General features: G+C 36.2%; 1 protein-coding gene across 3 annotated transcripts in view; it reads right to left on the bottom strand.

Moving 5' to 3' along the window:
* Positions 1-21276, bottom strand: part of CRIM1 (cysteine rich transmembrane BMP regulator 1) — a 168882-nt gene that overhangs the window by 47720 nt on the left and 99886 nt on the right. For all 3 annotated transcript variants that reach the window (XM_083857559.1, XM_083857561.1, XM_083857560.1), the window contains 3 exons: positions 17209-17330; positions 4982-5164; positions 791-988 (listed from right to left, as the gene is read on the bottom strand). In XM_083857559.1, the coding sequence (XP_083713685.1) occupies positions 791-988; positions 4982-5164; positions 17209-17330 (503 nt within the window). The remainder of the gene's footprint in view (positions 1-790; positions 989-4981; positions 5165-17208; positions 17331-21276) is intronic.

Raw genomic sequence — 21276 nt, 5'->3', positions numbered from 1 at the left:
GGGCCCTGAGACACATGTAGACATACAATTTTTTTTTTTTTTTTTTTTTTTAAATCAGAGATGGAATGAGAAAAACTTAAGTGGCAACTCACTGGGCAGCACCCACAAGTGTCTGCATACTGTGAAGATGGCTCTATGTCTAGATGAACCATTTCTAATTTATCTGGTGTTTTTCCTGATGAACATCTACTCCATAAAATGCAGCTTTAAATGTACATTTACACATACAATTAAAAGTATTTTTTTAAGGTCTCAGTTTGCAGGTCTTCATGCTTCCATTGTCAGGCTGGGCAAGCATTTTACTTTACAGTTAGGTTAAACCTCAGTCAGTTATATCATATACATGTATTTCCACAAATGAAAAAATAATTGTAAAGTTCAAACATTAATCTATCTCCCAGGTAATACCCCTTTTTATAACTTTCACTGAAATAATTATGCCCAATATCAAACTATGTTGTACAAAGAGATCTTAGTTGCAACTAAATGACATGATGAAGAAGAAAACAGGAATAATCCAATTAACAGCAATACCTAGTGATAAACATTTTGGCCTTCAAACTTCTCCTGTATTTATTAATAAGGTTTAAGCAAAGCTAAGAGAGAAGTTAGTAAACAATGCTGATCTTAACCACCTCTTACTGCTGAAAGAGCACCAGGGATTGCCAACGTACAGGTGTAGTTAAACCGCACTAACGTTTTCTGCCCTCAGCAATTATTCAGTAATCAGCCAAAGTCATACCAGCTTCTTAAATCCTCCAAAATTTTAAAGTAAACTCTTTACTCTTACCTTCACAGACCGGGCAGCACTCCCCAGGGACCTTGACGGGGTTGAGGCAGCTCTGCCCGCAGGCCGTGGCCACGCAGTGCGGGTCCCCGTTGATGCACTGGCAGAATGTGCAGTCGTCCTCGCGCCAGCGGTCGCCGTGAGCCTGGATCTGCCCATTGGCATAGCAGCCAGCAGGGTTATTGACTGGAGAAAGTGGGTCTGAAATGAGAGCAATTGCAAGAGAATGCGTGTCTTAATTAATGTTTTAATATTTTGGTTTTGTTCTTCAGGACAAAATGGTTCCTGGGTCTGTTGATTCTTTTTTCGTACCAACATTTCTAAATGACCCACTGGAATGACTCATGTCAGCACTGCAACAACTCTCTTTTACACTATGAGCAAAGATGAGGCCTCTGACACATTTGTTGCTGCACCTCATCCCAGTTTTGGAGATATACTACCTTTTTGAACAGGGTCAGTTTTCAATTTCATTTCAGTTGAATTTCAATTCATTTCAATTTCATTTTCAGTTTGCCCTTTGAAAGCCACAAGTCCCACTTAACTGCCGGCAACCAAATTAAGATATGGGTATTTAAAAAACAGAATTTTAGAGAGCACACTTTGTGCAAGATTTCTCCTTGAGTTCCACACAAGACTGTATATGTCAAGCCACTACTTGAAATAAAACAGCTTTTACTCTTCAGAAATAATAGTACTCCAGAGACGTGGTAAGTTGCACTGATATTAATAGTTAAAAAGACATATACATTACATGAATGCATACAACTTATCATAGTGGCTAATAAAAGGTACCTGTCAGGCTCAGAAATGAATTATCTGAGAATGTACAGTAAGTAGGTCAGGTTTGCAAAGCAAGCAATACTACAAATTACATATTAAAGCAAATCTAATAGGTTAAAAGCAATAAATATAGCTGAAAACATCTTTTTTAGCAGACATCAAATAAGCACAGGTTATTTACTGTAAGTTAATTTTCCTGGAGTGCTAAGATAGAAGGACGTGGGAGAAATAAGTTGCCCTATCTGAAGGAAAAAAAAAAGGATTGAATGAAACCTGGATTATTTCTTTGAAGTTTATCAGTCCCCTTTGGAAGGCAGGCAATGCATTTTGAATGTAGATAAAACCTATAGCAGTGCCAGTAGCTGTTGTCCTATTCTAAGCCACTTTATGACACTCTAAACATTTAGAGTGAAATGGCACACAGTGTCATCCCCATCCTTAGCTGTATCGATATTCAGAAATTTAGTAAAATTCTGGCTAAGCCCCAATCCAGATGGTGGTGAAAATAATGCATGTAAAAATTAAAATGCTTCCTAAATTCTTAACTTTGCACCTTTCATACTTTAGGATGACCTTGCATCTGTAAATAAATGGTTTGACCTAGCCAAAAATCAAATCATACACAAAGAAATGAAGTGAATTTTATCATTCAACTGCTGTACAGAATTCTGATTGAGAGAGGAATACAGAAAAAGCACAGAAAAGGCATACAAGACTTGTGCTATATGCAATAGTCTTCTGTGCAACTCAAAGCACAAAGTTCCTGGCACCCTTAAAAAGTCAGTAGCATTAAAACTATAAATTGAGTCCAGCAAATTACATTTCCTAATGCTGTTATAGCCTACAGAACTCTGAGAAAGAACTCCTCCTGGAGTTAAGTCAAGAAGGACTTTCTGTGCCTGTACTATGCAACTCACACCAAATTTAGTACTTACCATCTTAGAGGTCTTGGTAAAAAAAGCTTTCTATTTCTTGATAGCTCTATAATCAAGTAAATATTTGCAGGAAGTAACTAATCACCTTGACAACAAACCATGAAATACTCAACAGAAGAAGAGCAGGTAGAAAAAATGCCAATTCTTCAACAACTAGAAAAGCATGAATGGGTGGGCTGATATGTTCTGCTCATTTAAAATACTTGACCTTGTCAATTTAGGTGTCAGCTTTACCAAAGTTATTTAAAGAGGGACCAGAGTCACCTTTTTTTGTCTCTTTATTTTCAAAGTGTGTAAAGGAACCAGGACAATTATAACATGTTAATGGAGCCAGATGTCTAGGCTCACTTAAAAGAATGTCACTAAATCAAGAGGGATTTCTAGTAAAAAACCACCATGTATCTTACTATCCAATCATTTAAAATTTAGAAGTCAGACTTCCTTCCTTTAGTGCCATAACCCCTATCAGAAGAACATACAACAGAAAGAAGCAAGCCATACAAGACCAGATGGTTTAACAAAGGACCCTGTAACTTGGCATTAAGCCACGGTGATTACTAGAAAAAAAAAAAAGACTACTTATATAATTATGTAAGATTATCCTTTTTATTCTTACTAAGGACCCATTTTAAAGAAATTTCCAGTGCAGACTAATACACCCCAAATCATCAATCTGAAATGAAATGTTACCAGGTTTTCTTGCTAGCCTGATTCAAACGTTGCAAAAATGAAGAAATCAAATTTTACTGTGGTATGACGATACGACAGAACAATTTATTGATAAATAATAAGGTAGCTGAATATTTAAATCATCAAAGAAGACAAATAACATATATCTACATGTGCAAGTCCAATGTGGAAAATCAGCACCCATATCTTAATATGAGAGAGAGAACAGATAGAGCAGATAAAGAGACACATTATTTATATATCTATATATATTGTCACAATGATTTCATAATGCCATATATTGGAATACTCACATATGAGAAAAAGTAGTAATTATGGGAAATGAGCCCAAGAGATTTTATATATTCTATAAAGTCAGTGGCTCACACAGCAATTTCTTCAGGAGCGGATAGGCACTTGCTTAGGGGGGATTCATCACATCAGACACACCTTCCCTAGACTTTTTCAATCTGTCATTAAATGACAATATTGCACAGGTTTCTGGGTTGTTTTCTTACAGCATGAAGGCTCTTGTAAGTGTTGGTGTAACTGCACCAGGAAAGACCAAAAATCTTGGATCCTGCCTTCAAATATAGTCAGCAATGAATGTCTAATGCCAGATCTTAAACTCAGGGCATACATGGATTGGTATCTCTCTGGAATACTTAAACTTACAATATTTGCCTTTCAGTTTCTCTGCACATGAACATCATGTCTCAATCTGATACAAACTTACACTAAAATATGTAATATATACACCAGAATATTAAAAAAATATATAAATACTCTTTAAAAAATGGCTTCCTAACTTACCCACCACATGATATTTTGTTATTCAGATTTTGGGTTTAAATCTCTGAAGCTTTCAGTAGCTTATAACAAAACAAGCCATTTTTCACCAGATCCTGTCCTGAATGAGAAGGTCCAGCTCTTACAGCTGCCTCTATTAGATATATTTTTATGGGGTACTTTCTAATTCTCTGCTGGGAATAAAACATGACTACAATGGATCATCTGGCTTATTTGCTCCTGCAAAGAACTACAGGAATACTGATATTAAGGAGACTGCAAAATGTTTGAAATTCATAGTAATTACTAGATTCTTCTCTTCTGAGGAGGAGATTTCAGATTTCCAGGTGATTTCACTTATTGAGAAGATATTCCCAGCTCCACGTTAAAACAAAGGGACTAGAGGTGCTTTCACAGGCCATAACACGACACTCAACTGGGGCAAGAGCCAAGTGCACAGCACCACCCTGGTCTTCCTCTGCTGGAATCCTGGTTGTATTCTGGCAGAAGCTGCCTCCAATACTTTCTAATATAAGCAAGAGGGTCAATGTGAAATGGAGTAAGGGAAAAAACACTGACATTGGGTTGCTGCCCCATTGCTGTGTTTAATTGTAGAGGAAAGCCAGTTGTGTGTGTTACTCTAGCTGAACAGAATATAAGAAGCAGGTCACAAAGCAACCAAAATTTCTCTCAGGGCCACAACTGCAGCTCTGGAGGTGGCTGTCTAAATGTCTGTGCAGAAATTAGAATCAGCTTTTTATGTTGTCAAGAAGGCCCCCCCAAAAAGCACTGCACACTTGACCATGTCTAAGATGTAGTGTCAAGGTCAGAGAAGCACTGCAAAGAACATGACAGCACATTCAGGCACAGCAAAAATGTAGAAATAAACTGAATTATAGAGGAACCTGCAAACTTCAGAAGAACAAAACCCCTTGTTTGCTAATTTCTATTGAACAGGCAATTAAAAAAAACCCAAAAAAGCAGCAGAATTAAAAGCAGACAGGATTAGAGACTGTACCTTCACAGACTGGGCAGCACTCTCCTTCTGGCACGTAGTACCTGTCGCAGTGTAGCTCACCACACTGGGCAGAGAAACAGATGGAGACTCCCCCTTGGCACCGACAGAATCGACAAGCATCCGTGCGAAACATTTCTCCATCATGATATTCCACATTGTTAAATATGCAAGTTGGCTTCACTTCTGAAAGAAAAAAAGAGAAAAAAAGTACCTTACAGATATTGTTCAAACAGGAAATAGTTAAGCTTATGTTGCTACTGACAAAAACTGATATAAGAGAGACAGTTTATTTTTCTTTCATGTGGCAAACTAAAATATTATTTCATTTTAAGAACATGGTATCTTTTATTTTATGTTCCAACAATAGAAGAAAAAATACTGTTCAAAGTAACCTTCAGAGCAACTGTCTACAATTAAAAGTCTCAATTAAAAAAATTAAAATCCTGGGAAAAGGCTGCAGTGCTGATATTTCTTTGTAGGTGCTAAATATTTCTCATTCTCATGAATCTGAAGCTACTTCAAATTTCATCACATGAAACAATGTATTTTTTCTGTTTTAAAAAAGTCAGTTTCTGATGTTTCTTAAGTGTAATCTTCCTCTCTGTAGGCCTTGGTACTCAGGTGGATAAATTGCACTAAAGCTATCCAATCGACAAGTTTAAAAAAAAACCAACACAAAACCCAAGAATTGTGACTGCATGATCTATTATGCTGAACTGAAAACTTCTTTTTCAAGCAACCTGAAGCTGTAACAGCCAGCTCACAACCATATTCCCACAAAAAACCCCAAACAAACAAAACCAAAAAAACAACAAAACTAAAAAAACCCAACAAAAAACTAAACCAAACCAACAAAAAAAACCAAACAAAAAACCCAAAAAAAAAACCAAAACAAAAAAACCAAAACCAAACAAAACAAACAAACAAAAACCCAAACAAAAAACAAACAAACCAACACCCCCACCCCCCCCCAATTTTAGTAATAGATGCATGACTCTAGTGTTTCAAAAACATAAGATGGGTATATCTTGTTTGCCTCCATCTATAGCAGAGCCTTGACATATAATTATAGCCAAACTTTGTGGGAAACTAACAGCCTCTCAAAATTTTGAAATATTTTGGGAAGAACACTGCCTGTTTACTTTGTTAACATTAAAAAAAAAAAATAGATGCTAATTAAACCAATGAAGTCTGCCGATTTAATCAGCTTTTTCTCACTATTATTATTATTTCATAACAAAGAGATTTGGTTCCAGATTATGAAGAAGGTCTACACATCATGTATATATCTTAAGGCCTTCACAGGGGTTTCGACCTTGCAGTTACCCCACATTTATGAACCCACTTCCATCACCTATTGCCAGCAAAGCCCACTCAGTTCAACCAGCCCAACTGATCCCTCCCCTTCCATGACACTGTGCAGCTCCATGGCTTAGGGCTGAATTATTTTGACTCAAGACACTGTAGAAAATACACTCCAAATTTATGTTCAACTACAGTACTCCACATTAGTCATTAGGAAACATTGACTTCACAGTATCATCATTATACTACTCAATGACTTAAGCTCCTTCCCTCTTCTCCACTTCAGAATAAAATTTTGGCCTCCTATGACACTAGCCCAAAATCTGTGAAAGCAGCCACCTGAAGTACAGCAGTATCTAGTCCACCAGTCTGTGTTTTTCCAGAAGCTGTAACTCTAGCAGTCTGGAAAAACAAAGGTTCTGCAAACAGGAAGCTATTTATTTCAGCAACAGCATTATCAAATACTGTCGGTAAACCCAACATATTTCATTGACAATTGTCCATGTTTCTGATTTCTGTAGAACAGGTGGTAAAGACTATTTACTTACATATGTAATGATGCCTAGCCCCACACAGTTGAAAACTTCGCCCACTTTATGTTCAGGTGATTTTTCTTTTGCTTAGTGATCAATCTCACATGGGATATAAAATATACTTAAATGAAAAATCAGCATTTGCAGATTCCTTTCAATCCACCCAATTCTCTTAACTTTTGGGAGCTAAGAACTTTACATCTGAGTTTCTCTTGACAATGACACAGGTTTTCTTTAAAACTCTAAAGCATTTCAAGTATTTCTTTCAACATATGCTTATACTGTGGTCCAGCCTTGAGTAATTTGAAACGATTGTAAAACATTAGAGCTGAAACTTGGAAGTATCCTGAGCAATGTTTGATTTTTATATGCCTGTTCTGTCTTCAAGACACAACGTAGAAAGCAGCATTAAAAATAAGAGCAAGAGGAGGAAATACCACTGTGTCCGGGAAAACAGCTATGACCTCATTAGAAAGCAATTCACATAAACAAACACTTGAGAAACATTTCAAGTTTATGCAGCTCAAGCTGTTAGTTTAAAAACCTTCTCAAAAAGGAAAAATGCCAATACAACTCAAAAGGCCTTTAATCCATTTGCTTCTGGCTTCACTGTTTTGATTGCAGCTTTCCAGATTTTTACTGATTTCCCCATATCCAAACAGTAGAGATGAATTCCTGCCTCATTAGAAGTAGAAACATCATCTCCCATTAATTATCATTATTTTTACACATCCAAACAAGACTATGCAAGTAACTGCAAATCCTGGAAGGAAACAGCATTTTTTTTCCTACAATGAAAACCACTGTAGAATTTCACTATGTGTGCATTTTTACCATCCAGTCTTATGGTAAGCATATATATCCAGACTAAGCTATAGACCTAAGCCTATACATGCAGCTATGAGACAAGGATTACTTTTGTTAGAACCATCTGTAAGACTCCAGTCTTGAGACTGAATCAAGGCAAAATGAGCCTAAAACAAACTCTAGCTTTAGATATTCCAGGTGGAAACCTGATGGAGTGAGCAACACACAGTAAAATTACAATAATACATTTCTTCCACCAAATATGCTGAAAGATCTTTCAGTTTCCTGGTTTGTTTTTTTTTTTAAGTGTCAAATTCATTGCCTTATTGATCTAAGCATGACAGTCACCAAGGGATAAAAGAACATAAAGCTAACATTAAATAAATGCATCTTTTCCTAAATTCACGAATTCATTGTTCTGCCAAAAAAGAGAAAACTACAGGTAGGATTCTTCAAGCTTAACTGTGTCACAAAGGAATTCAAATTGCCAAAAGTTTTAGCACAAAGCAGTTAAACATATCTGAGACTCCAAATCCTGTTTGTGATGCAGACTACCCCAACAAAGCAATGAGCATGAGACACAGGCCATGACTTTGTGAACATAAATTCAGTGTCTGCAAGCTCTCAGATAACCCAGTAATACAAGATCGATTCAGCCCAAGCACTGACACACACCTGGCCATCTGTGAAAGAAGCCAGGACAGAGTGGACAGTCCCCAGGAAGATATAGGGTTTTTTCGGCAGTGGAAGAACAAATGACATCTCTGCTTCTATATAAAGCCAAGCATGACTACGATTGACTTGATTTGGTATTGAAGTCCTTGTCACAGAGTTCTGTGGCAAAAAATAGTGCTGACACAAATTTAGCTCTACAGCTCCCATGGCCACAGCCTTTTTATTCTGGGGGTGAGAGCCAAAAAGGTGGCACTAAACTCCACAGCCTCACACTACACAAACAATGATCATTTCTCAAAACTTTATCACTAATCTAAACTACAAAGGGACACTGTTTCATCAAATTAGTTTTCAAAGGTATTTTACCTTCTACATGTAAATCTAATGAAATACATATTAGTTCAATGGGCTGAGCTACTCCAAAGTAAAACTTCTGTTATTGAGATTTCTGTAGTTTCCTAATACTTATGGTTTTCTTTATTTAGAGTCATGGAACAGCTCAGAAACACATGCAAGTTTAGCAAACCATCCCTTGTGAGGAAGCACACCAAGCACATGAGATGCTTCAGGGCATCAGCTCTCTGCAGGCAACTTTGGGCATTTTCTTTTGCAGTATCAGAAATTCCAGCTCTCCCAAAGCGGAAGCAAGATTCAAAACAATTTTCTGTTGTTCAAAGGATTAAATGGTTCATGATTCCAGGACTTCAGATGTTCCTTCGGTATAATGAAGTATTTGTACCAGAGCCTTGGAAGGAACTTGGGTAAATGCTGTGAACTTTCAATTAAGTGAAAGGGAAGGAAACTGATAAATTTGAATCCTGTGTCTGAATAAACAAAATACAGAAAAGCTTTCCATTTCTCAAAAGCTGAGCTGATAGAGAGTTTAAAAAAGAGAAGGTTACATGACATTGGAATTGGCCCATAACAATATTACAGGACAACTGTATGCTGTTGCTTCCTTGCAAGCATATAAAAAAAAGCTAGACAGAAAAAAAAACTATTTGGATTCTAACTCTTCAGGTTGTGCTTAGTTTCCCTAAGCAGCATATTCCTTATTATTGCAGCATATTCCCTGTTAACACAATTACAGGGCTGCTCACAAAGTCCTTTGGTCTTGGGATATTCTAAAAAGGTCATCCAGAAACAGAGAAACCCAAATTAAAATAAAACTGTAACTATTACTTGCAAATGAATGCATTTATTTATACAATAATATAATTTCACAGCTTAAAGGAATGTAATACTATTTTGTGGTAATGGTAGTCTGCAAAAGAAATTAAAAGTTAGTTGGGATGCTGAATACAGCCGATACACCCCTGTCTCAATCTTTTCTTTAAAACCATCAGTAATGGAGGAACTCCAACCTGCCTATTAAACAATTCCACAGTTTTATTTACTGTAACAGCAAAAATCATGGAAGGGGTAATTCAGGTTAGACAGAAACAGCAAACAAATAGAAAGGAAGCTTCCTCAGCTTCATTACACTCCTCATCTTTGACATCTCATGTTCTACAGTTTTTTTCTATCCTCCAGTATACAAATTTCTCGCTAAGAGGACTCATCCTCAGGACACCTCAGAGTGTCCCTGCCTACATCCTCTCTTACAAATAAAATGTACACCTTTCCTTCAATCTTAATTTTTCCTCCATCAGGCAATGTTTTTTAGTGTTTGAGTGTTTCTATGACTTTCTACAAGACTGATCCCCTTCTTTCTCCTAACTCCTTCTAGAAATTAAACAGTGCTGCTTTTTAACATCCTCCAGTCCTATTACAGGAAAATCCCAGGACAACAAAGGAAGAGCTGGAGCCACAGAGGGTGGTGGCTATGCTCTAAAACCCCCAAACAGTGACAGTTGTTCTTGATGAAATTGCCAAACAATCTTTTGAAGCAAGATGCATTCTTCACAACAGAAGAATATGTTTAAGTCCCAGTGGTCTCTGTCAGTCCATCACAAGAGAAAATACATGTTGCGATCTGGTCAGACATAGGCATGTCAATAGGGCACAGACATCTGAAACAGTACCACTAGTAGGTACTGGCACAGCCCATCATGCATTGCCAGGACATTTGTGAGAAGTGCATGAGAGAAATTAAAAAATAGCAGAAAGGGGAAAAAAACCCCAACTCTAAAGCTGTAACACAAGGCTATGGTCTGGCGTTATAACAGGTCTAGCCATGTCTTCCATGCTTTGAGGAAAATACTGAATTCTAACCTTGTCCTCCAAAGTACTGGCAATTTTGTCCAAGTTTAAAAATCCAGCAGTATCTGAGCCAGAGCATTACTGAAGATATTAGTCTACCAAGACAATTCACTTTGGCAAAAAAATTTACTATTTTACCAAAGTAAACACTAGAAGTTTAGACTTAATTTCTTTTAAACTTAAACCCAGGCAGAACTGCACCATTTGACATCTAATATTCTTTGTACATGTCATATAATTTCACAGAATCTATACAGCATCTTGTGTTTCATTAGCTGACATGAAATAAGTAAAACAGATTTTGTCTCATTTTATTTAAAAAAATAACTTTGTTTTTAAAGCTCCGTCTCTCCTTCCCATTGAAAAACTGTCCTGCTCCTAGTTAACCACTGTCTAGTTTTGAGACTGGTTTCACATCCAGCTGTGATCCTGACAATCTCTACCCCATCTTTATCTATTTATCTACAGACTATTTTTTACCAGGAATTTTGGATTGCCCAGCCTTCAGTTTTCTACATTATCTCTCCTGTTTTAAATGAAACTGGTAATGACTTGCACTGCTTCACACACTTTTCCCAATTTGACTAGGGCAAGTTATATAGGTTAAAAGGATCTAAAACATTTTACTTGGTTTGGCAGACTGACCAAATTTTCATTATACTAGACTAAATTCTCATCCAGCTGTGATTAGCCATGATTTTCAAATACCTTTCAGATGTTCTGACTGAATTAAAGACAAAAAATACACCCCAAAACCAAACCTCAGCCCACAACAACTAAATCCTTCTACCTTTTTGGTATCAGATTATCTTCCTTTAATGTTAATCTTACTACATACCAAACAATTTGTTATCTTTTGCATCTCACAAGCTGCATTTTGCATCTTATTTTTTTAAGCAGCTGCCTATTTGAAATCCACCACAAAAATCTGGGGTTTTGGATGGCCAAAGAGTAATATGCAGTACTGTTCAATTAGTATTGGACTATTTAGTTCTCTGCTCTGAGATAGACTGTTACCTTGGTCAAATCCTTATTTCTTTAGAGCACATATAAAGTAAGTTTAATGAAAGTGCAATAAAGACTGCCAAGATTAATGCAATAAATAATGCGAACTCCATGGTAGGCAGTGTCTGTGAAGTACTTCACTTAGACTTCATTCCTCTTTCTAAGGTGAGTCCTTTCCTTCCTGACCCTATATTCCCCATCAAATCCTTTCAGTACTAATTGATGTTCCCTTTAGAAACAGGCCATTCTTATTTCCTTTTAGAAATAGAGGAACGACCTTCATCCTTTCCTGCATTATTAATCTCATATTCCTGTGAGATTAATAATGGATCTGCAATTGCTGTGAGGAGCAAGTGCACCAATAGGTGACAAGAAGTGTGATTAAAGAGGATTTTTAATCTCTCTTCAGTACCACTGTGTCGAGATGCAAGCATGAAAATAGCCAGAATGCACAGAGAAAAAAGAAATGTTTCCTTTATGTCAATTTATCTTTTCAAATGAGAAAAAAAAAAAAAAAAAAAAAAAAAAAAAAAAAAAAAAAAAAAAAAAAAAAAATCACAGAAACAGTTATAAATACTGAGTATGAGTCACATCCAAGTGGTCTTACTGATGTAGGAGATCACTTCTGTAATACCACACAATTATCAATACAGCCTACACCAGTAGTATAGGAAGGGTCAAAGTCTTAAGTCCTGGGGAAGGTGTAATTTGATCTTCCCAAGATCAATGCCAGTTATTTTCATGCATCCATCAGGCAGTCCCACTTTCAATGGATAGGGCAATGAAAGTCCACACCTCAACCCCCAGGGAAAATGGATTGGGACTCCACAGCCATCCTTGGCAGATCTGGACTCTAAAATCACAGTGCACACACAGCCATGGCAGAAAGCAGCCTGGTCCCCTTGACCCAGCACCATGCTGACACATTGATGATGACCACTCACACAAGTAATTTATCATATTTCACAAAACAATTGACAATATTTTTGAAGTAGCAGTTGTTTTCAAGGAAAATTACTGAGAAGTGAAAGCCCTGACTGACAGAATGCAGCAGCTGCAGGATGCCTGGTAATTGCTCTCTCAAATTTCTAAGGCACAGCTCACAGTCAGTATGTGCCTTAACTGCAACTTACATTCAAGAGATCCACGCATCAATACCTAATTAGAGAGCAGGCAAGTTTGGATACTCTCCCTTGTTTCCAAGCACTTGAACTCTTGCTGCACATGCAGTTTTTAATCTCTTTAGACTCACTTGTTGATGCTTGTAATTTAATGCTGAATCAATTTTCTTTCTTTACAAGGTCCCCATGATAAAAGCAGCAGACCAGGATTAGCAGACAAAAGTCCTAGTGAATAATATATTTTGTATGGATCAGAAGAAACTAGCTTCTGTAAAAAAATGCAGGATTTTTGGAAGACTGCACGTCTTGGGAATTTTTCACTCAATTTTCCCCAAATAAGTATCACATACTATCTAGTATTCTCTAGATGAAAAGTAGTTTTCAGGTAAGTGCAGGTGGGGAAACTTCACAGCAGTTGGCATAGTCTGCCTTTAAACAAAGCAACACTAACTCTCGGTTTCCCTTAAACAGAGCAGCAGAACCACACAACAGACAAAATCTCTTTGTTCAGTTTCATGGAGTAAGATGAAATTATTTACTACAGATTACCCATGTTGCCTTATTTCCTTTATATCGACTTCAAACTTCTCAGAAATGAATACATTTGACTATGGGTGTAGCTCTTCCCTGAAAACTTTACTACTGAACACCACTGTGCAAATCTCTGATTCCCATAGGCAAAAAGCAGTGATGTATTTACCTGCATCATTATACCTCTAGTGATACTATTTTATGGCAGCCAGAGATCTAAATTCAGCCATTTGTACTTCTGTCTCCTTCAGGCTAAAATTGTGTTACATGCACAAACTAGGCCTTGTTCTGATGGTCATCAAGAATATAAGATTAGGAGAAACAGCCAGCCAGCCATCTAAGCACAGATGACTGACAAAATCATATCCCTATTGCATTTTAATTCACTGTTTGCCAACAGTTCCATAGAGTTCAAAGGTTTAAGTTAAAAATTAAACCTTTTTTTTCCAGACAAGGAAAAAGGAGCAAAAAGAAATAAGAATATTGCAGCCATCATTCTTGTCAGAGCTCTCATTTTGACATCCAAGAAGCAGGCAAGATATGCTCAGGGATGGCTCAAATACTCAACCTAGATAAACCATGACAAGGAACTTGATCACATCAAAAGGGAACTTTGGATTGATTCCTACCACCATTTAACAACGCAGAATGATTTTACTTACAAAGATGCTTCCCTTCAAAATGAAGGAATCAATGCATGCCTTAAAACTGACCTTTTCAATTGACTGACCTTAGGAACAAGAATCACATTCTAATGACAGTAAGCATTAACTGTAATAGTGGAATCTTTTAAATACAGCAGTGCTTCAAAAAGTACAACTTTATGTCTCTAGTTAGTGTAACAGCGAAATACTCTGATATCTGCATACATTCATGACATTTAAAATATCACACAGAACAACTGTAATCTATTTGCAATGTAGTTTTTTTCTTCTCACCAATAAGAAAGTTGTTCTCAAGACTTCCTAATTTTTTTTTGTATTAAAAAAATCCCCAAAAAGCTTGACCTATGCAAAGATTGGACAGTTACAGATGTAGCTACTTAACAACAAGCTCCAATTAAATGAAAATACCAGGATCATTTTCCAAGCAGGAATAAATGTTATTTTGATGATTTATAATGTCTATATAATTATAGAATAAACTATGAGAAGTAGCAGATTGCATATGATGTGAAGCATAAGGACACACCCAATATAAATCTGAAGCAGGAAAGGAAAGTGTATTGACTTAATGCCATATTTATAATCAAATAACACCACCTACTGCAGAAGTTTCTTTTGCCACAGATTAATATGCTTTTGTTAGACAGACTAACCAAAAGCTAGTTTGAGACAGTGTATATCAGTAACAAAGATAACCACACAAAATCATATATTGTAGAGCTTCTACATCAAGTTTTATATTAAATCCAGAAAAAACATGTGCAAAAGAATAACTGATCTGTCCCTAAACTGTTGGCAAAAAACAAAGAGAACATACTGCAGAGTCTCTCCATGACATGTATTTTGCAGGCATTATTAACTATCCCTTCAACACTGGCCATTGTTATTCTACAATTCCAGCAGAGCTCTTTCCTACACAGCAAAGCCAACCTACCCATGTAACTCTGCATCTATCAGATTAGCCCAAAATTCCAATAAATATCACTGAAGTCTGGCCTGCTTTAACACTCTGATCATCATTAGAGTTACCTAAATATTTAACTTGGATCTTTTGCAGTCTACATACACTAATTTGTAATGGTTTATTTTAAGATAATGATGATCAGTATTCTTTCTGATCAGTATTGCTCCCCCCACCACTGCCAAAGGAGTAATTTAATTCTTTTAATTATTTAATGCAATAGATGTTACAATAGCAGGAAAACTATACTAATGTGAGTATGCAAATTTCTTTTTTATTCCATCTTCTTGCTTGTTTTCAGAGGTTTTCAAACACAGGAGTAACTAATGAAACTTGTTGGTAATGCTGATTATACAACTTCCCCACTTACTATCTATAAACTCATTAAATTCCATTTGATTAAAACACATGCTTTAAAAAGGCATCTGATCCTAATTGGAAAGGATGAAGATAAGGAATTCAGCATCCTCCCAGCACTTTGTGCCAACAGTTAACCACCCTCATTGCTGAGAACAGCTTGTCCTAGATCTTACAGATTTGACTCTTCTTACTCTGAAGTCATTTTTTTAATGAAGCAAAGACATTGATCTAAGCCTATCACTGTAAGATATTTTCTCCATCTGTTACTGATATCGATTGTATCTCCTCTGCACTTGTTAGTATTTCAAAATCCTGTAAAAAAACAGAACTGGACATTGAATTCAACTATCAGTTCCACTAAGAACATTCCCTCCTCATCTTCATTTTAAATTGACAAAAGTAATGGTAGGGATTTATTACATACATACATGTACCAGTTTGTTACTGCATTAAACATTCATCTAGAAGTTCTTGCCACTAGTTTTCTAGGAATTTAGAGGTTTCTAGAGGGCTTATTTGTAGTATTTGTCCATGATATAAAAACCACCTGAACATGCTAAAACGCATTTGAAAAAACCTGAATTATAAATCAATGCAGATCATCTTCTCTGAATATTCTGTCTTCTCTACCAATGATATGCCACACAATACAAATGTCACACACTCATGAGCAGTTTCACAATTGCTCACAGATTGTTATTAAAAATATTTATCAACTTCAGTTTTATAACTATTTCTCCTTTCCAAAATGGAGCATCATTAATAACTGCACCTGGAAGTTTGCTTGAAGCACTTCAAAATCACATCATACAGCATTAGTTTTTAAAACTTGATAGCAGCATTAAGTACCATAATGATAAATATGTTTTTCTAAATAAAGTATTTAACTTTTCTGACTTTTCAGTTTTCTCAGGATTATTTTCTTTTTGTAATGGAGAACTTACTGAAGATAATTTTAAGATTGGCCTGGAATATATTAAAACTTATTTTTAAGGACATATATAAGACAAAACCCTTAATTTTTCTCCAATCTACCCTTTCTGCTCCCTTCTGTGGCATCACCTTCCCTTCAAAAACTCCTATTTTTTCTTCCAATTTACTCTGTATTCATAGGCTACCAAGGTATAGAAAGCCTGAGAGGCAAAAAGGAATTTTGACCCAAAAGCAGCTTGGATCTCTAGAGTGAGCCACAGTGCACAATAAAGCAGTGAAGCCCAGGGCAACAGTGCTAAAAGACAGTCCAAATTCACTGATATCAATGAAAAATTAATCTAACTTCTACTTGGAGAAAAATTGATACACATAGCACTAAACAAGAGCAAATACTGCTGGATAAATATTAATTAATAAATACCGCAACAGCTTGTAATTTTTAATGGCCAGAAATTATTATGCAATCCTTCAAGAGTATTTTCCCCCTTATCAATGGTCAAATATTGTTTCTTCACAATTTACCATATACACAGCATATATGTATATATACATATACAGCTCTATATATAGAACAGTTGTCAGATGAGAGACACTTGCATTGACAAATTTAAGGTTTTTAAGTATTTACTAAACTTTTAGACTGAGAAGCAAAGAACAATAATAAATATATTCCTACACTGTCTTATAATTTCTAAAGATTGTACACATGTGTTAAAAATTACTTTGCAATTGATTCTTAAAGCAACCCCCATAGTCTAACCAGCATGCTTCCACTTATGTGCTGCTACAAGCAGCTGTGATGATGGTTAACAAAAATTTCACTTCTAGAAGGCCTCTAGTGTTTGCTACTGGAAAAAGACTACATGAAAGACATGCAGTCTTGCTAAAACTAATTTCCTGAGTCACAGAGAAAAGTGCTTCAGAAACTAAAGCAGCATGACAACTTCAAAATGACAGTTTCCCACCTCAGTGTCTTCACCTCAACTTCCAATTCCTTCTTACTGAATGAAATTCAAGAAAATTAATTCTCTTAGATCTTGGCAACATAATAAAAAAACCCCAAATGCCCAGCACCCCCTAGACAGACATAAACCCCTCCTCTTCAGGTGCAAGAGAGAGTTTCACATACCATTGACACATTCAAAGACATCACAGCACTTGCCAGGCGTTCCATCTCCACGCGAGACTATCTGCGGCACGGAGCCTGCCTCGCACATGGGGAAACCACAGAGACCAGTGGGACACTCGCACCTGAAACCAAAGAGCAGCAAGGAAAAACCCGTAAATAAAGGGAGCAACGTACAAGGTGAAAGAATAAGCAAGATAAAAAGTCAGAGCACAAGTTACAGCTTTGACGTTCATGTCTTAGAATCATCTTTTATTAACTCAACAACCAAAATGTTTTGTCAACATGAAGGGTTCTTTTTAACCAGCCAAACGCTGTTGGCTGTCAAGCAAACAAAAAGGCAGTAGTGTGCAATACCAATGGGGCTCTTCTGCTCTCTGTCAAAATTTGAAAACTGTAATAACTGTGTTCTCCAGACTTGCAAAATAAGGCTTCTCCTCCAATTCTGTCTTGAATAATCAAAATTGATGAAACACTAATAACAGAAATTGCATTCCCTCATCAGAAGGGTGTTCTCTCATTAGGAAACCACATTATATCCAGTGTAGTCTTGGGAAAGATTAAAGAGAAAGGAAGACCAGAATCACTAAATCTAAGCTGAATGAAAATAACTGGAAGTTCCCTTTTGGTGTTGATGGTGCTGCAGTTTGCAGAGGGGGAGCCAATTACGTGGGACGCCAAATAACGTGGGAAGCTAGGTATATTGAATACTGTGGTTAGTTTTGGATCGTTCTAAAAGGACCATTTTCTCCATGTAAGTAGTATTTATTTGCTTATTTAAGAAAACAGCCTAACAAACTGGGAGATATCAAATGTGGATCAACAAGTCACGTTTGCTTCCAGATTCTTTGCTTTATGATTAACGTAACAGTTTAAAAGTCAAACACTTCAGACTTTTGATAAGTTTACATTTAACAGAGTTCTTGCCCTGAACAATGGGCACATTATAGGGATAAGCAGCAATGACTCCTTCATAGAAGATCCTGTAATTATGAGTTAAAAAAGTAAGAACTCTAGTTGTTAATAACTATTTCAAATATTTTAAATATCCCAAGATAATCCCCACATTAAACAACCCGTTAGGAAGAAGCGGCACCAGCCCTTAATGCATTTGCTTACTCTTTATGCTCAAAAAGCAAGAAGTTTGGTTCTCCTCTGCCATTCATGTCTCCTTAATTGCCCAGCAGCCATTTCATCTCAGATCAGCATCCAATGAATGAGGAAGAACCATCTCTCAACAGACAGGTTTTTAATATCTCTCCCTTTAACCTCATCAGTGTTTGATAAAATTGCTATATTCTCCAGTGTAAGGTATTACTCAAAAGGAAGTTTGCAAGAAATACAAGTCAAGGAATCTCACAGAACCTCTATTAAACTATTTGAAAAGGATTCTTAAAATACTGCATTACAGAAACATGTTACTGTAAAGAGATAAAGTCCATTTCATGAATAATGTTAAATACATCAAGATAAAGTGAAACAACTTAACTTTATGTGCACATGTATGCTACAGTATAGTAATAACTTTAAAGCAGGCATTTGAAGGTTTGGTGGGTTTTTTCTTTGTTGGTTTGGTTTGATTGGGGTTGGTTTGTTTGTTTTTAATTATACTATGCTTCTCATAACAATAAGGGATAATGGATTAAACAAAAAAGTAAGAGTACAAAAATCAAAGTTTTATTTATCACACCTTTGCTTGTGACATTTTCTTCTCAACTTATTTGTAAATACAAAGACAGAGGGAACCCAATTATTTTCTTTACCATCTGTTATTTGCCATTAGAGACCTAGAAGGAAGAAAACACATTCTGGCTTCTACTGCATGCGATCAAAAAATCTAAAGGATTTGTGACAGCAATGATTCCCTTTAAGATACTTTAAATAATTTTACAGAATTACAAGTATCTTTTACTTTTTCTGTCACAATAGTACAGGAAGATTTTGGGGGGAAACAAAAAGATGACCTCAAGTAATCAATGAAAAAGAAAAATTAGCACTGTTGGGTTCATGGAATTTGTACCTCAACCCACGTAGCAGACTGTTTTGAAAGATGCTTTTAGTTTCTGAGAAGGATGAAACCCAGAAATAACTATCTACATATTACTAATGAAAAATAATTTTTAAAATATCGATGACAGAAAAAAAAAATGCAAATGCAATCTGAAAGTGGTATTAAAAGCTTAAATAAAAATTCAAGTCTCACTTCAATAACCCTATATTCACAACATCCTGATAACCTCTGGGAAAAAAGGTAGATCAAACTTCCTAAAAATTCAGAGAAAATAGCACATATTAGGAAGATAGTGTGGACGTTGATTTTCCAAGTTTCACGAGATGAAATTACTACTCTTAGTTCTACTGCCTTCACAGTAAGCTTTCTCAGAAGTATCTTCTTTCTTTTTGTCTCACATTCCTTGTAACTCATGGAACTGCAACATTAAATTATTAGATTAATAACTTGTACTTTCCCCCTCTCATTTTTTTTCCCAGTCAACAGCTTAAAAAAAACCCCAAAACAACCCAAACCACAAAACTAAACCACAAGAAACTATGAATCACCATTTTAAATAACTTAAGATAGGACAATCTTCCATAAAAAAGGATGAAAGAGATATTTAAAAGATTGGTAGGAGCCGATGTTCCTTTCTGCAGAAAAGACTTCCTCCTATTTAGAGTCATGAAAGTTTTGCATACTCATAGTGTAAGCAAACAAAACCTCAACACTCCAAAATTTTATAAATTGACTTCTCATTTGGTTAAAACACAATCCATGCATAGGAGAATGTCAAAGTAGAAAATGATCTCAGATGGACTTTTAAATAGTCTGCATTCTTTTCAGCCAGCTCTGCTAGGAAAACCTTTGACCATTGTCCAGGCTATTAGCATGGAAAACATTGTTTTGGAGACAGAAGTCTGTCAGAAAGAAACCCAAGGAATTCTGGTAGCTGAGCATGGCTGTCACGCTGCCAAAACAACATCTGGAAATTCACAATAAGTGATCCCATTCTCAAGCAAGAGAGCAAGATGAGCTTTATAGAGCCAGCTTTTTCTGAAGTGCTTTCTGGAGCAGAGGGATGGATGAAAGACAAGTTGCAGCCCAGGTCTGTGCTCTATCCACCTGTGTGTATCTTACCCTTGGTAATGGAACACTAGATTTGAAGAAGTTCAGCAGGTCAGTTTAAGTTAATATTGCAAATACAGAATCAACCTGACTGATAAAAGAAATTAGCTCTTCAGGCTAAACAAAACCAAATGAAACAAGCCAAACCTCCAACCCAACACCAAAAAACCATCACCCTAAGAAAAACCCACCCAACAACAACAGTAATCCTAGAAATTTCAACAAATGAGCAAGGCAAACTTCAGTACATAAAGAAACAGAAATGAGATGATGTACATTAACCAATGCTTTATAGATTGAGGAAGGTGACTCCTTCAGTAATATAAATGGCCTGATTTTTAAAATCAGCTTTTAAGTTCTTCAGAAGATAAATTAAACTGATAACAAACTTACATATGTTTGAGATGTGTTAGAGGTGGGGTTGTTTTGGTTTGATTTTTGTTGTTTGGGTTTTTTTTTTAAGGAAAAGATGAAAAAAATCAAATCGAATACTTGTAAATGACAACTTTTACTTCAAATCCAATTATCTTGGTTCATTTACTTCTGTTGTTAAACAGATTTAAAGAGAGAAGGGCTTGCTTAGCCTCAGAAAAGCTGTTTTGATGGTAGGATCAAAAGAGTTCTCCAGGCACAAGGCATAATGGCTATGAAAATAAGAACAGGCACCCTGGAAAAAAAGATTTATCAGTGAATGGGAGGGTTGAGGCAGGGGTGTATTGACGAGAGGGATATTTATTTTGAGGATCAAAACAAAATTAAAGTCTAAAGCGCTGAGACTAGAGAAAAGCATTCCTGAAACATACATCACATTCCTGTGGAGATTTTATCACAGTCCTTTTTTCCCCCCTTGCAGCAATCTAGTACAATTTCCATTAACATTATTAACACTTATATCAGTCAGTGTAGTAGATAAAACTTCCACAGATATGTTAATAATAAAAGGACTTAAG

This window comes from Zosterops lateralis, assembly GCF_965231275.1.
Source record: "Zosterops lateralis genome assembly, chromosome: 3".
Lineage (NCBI taxonomy): Eukaryota > Metazoa > Chordata > Aves > Passeriformes > Zosteropidae > Zosterops > Zosterops lateralis.
Note: the sequence above shows the minus strand (reverse complement) of the source record. Positions and strands in the feature narration are given on the sequence as shown.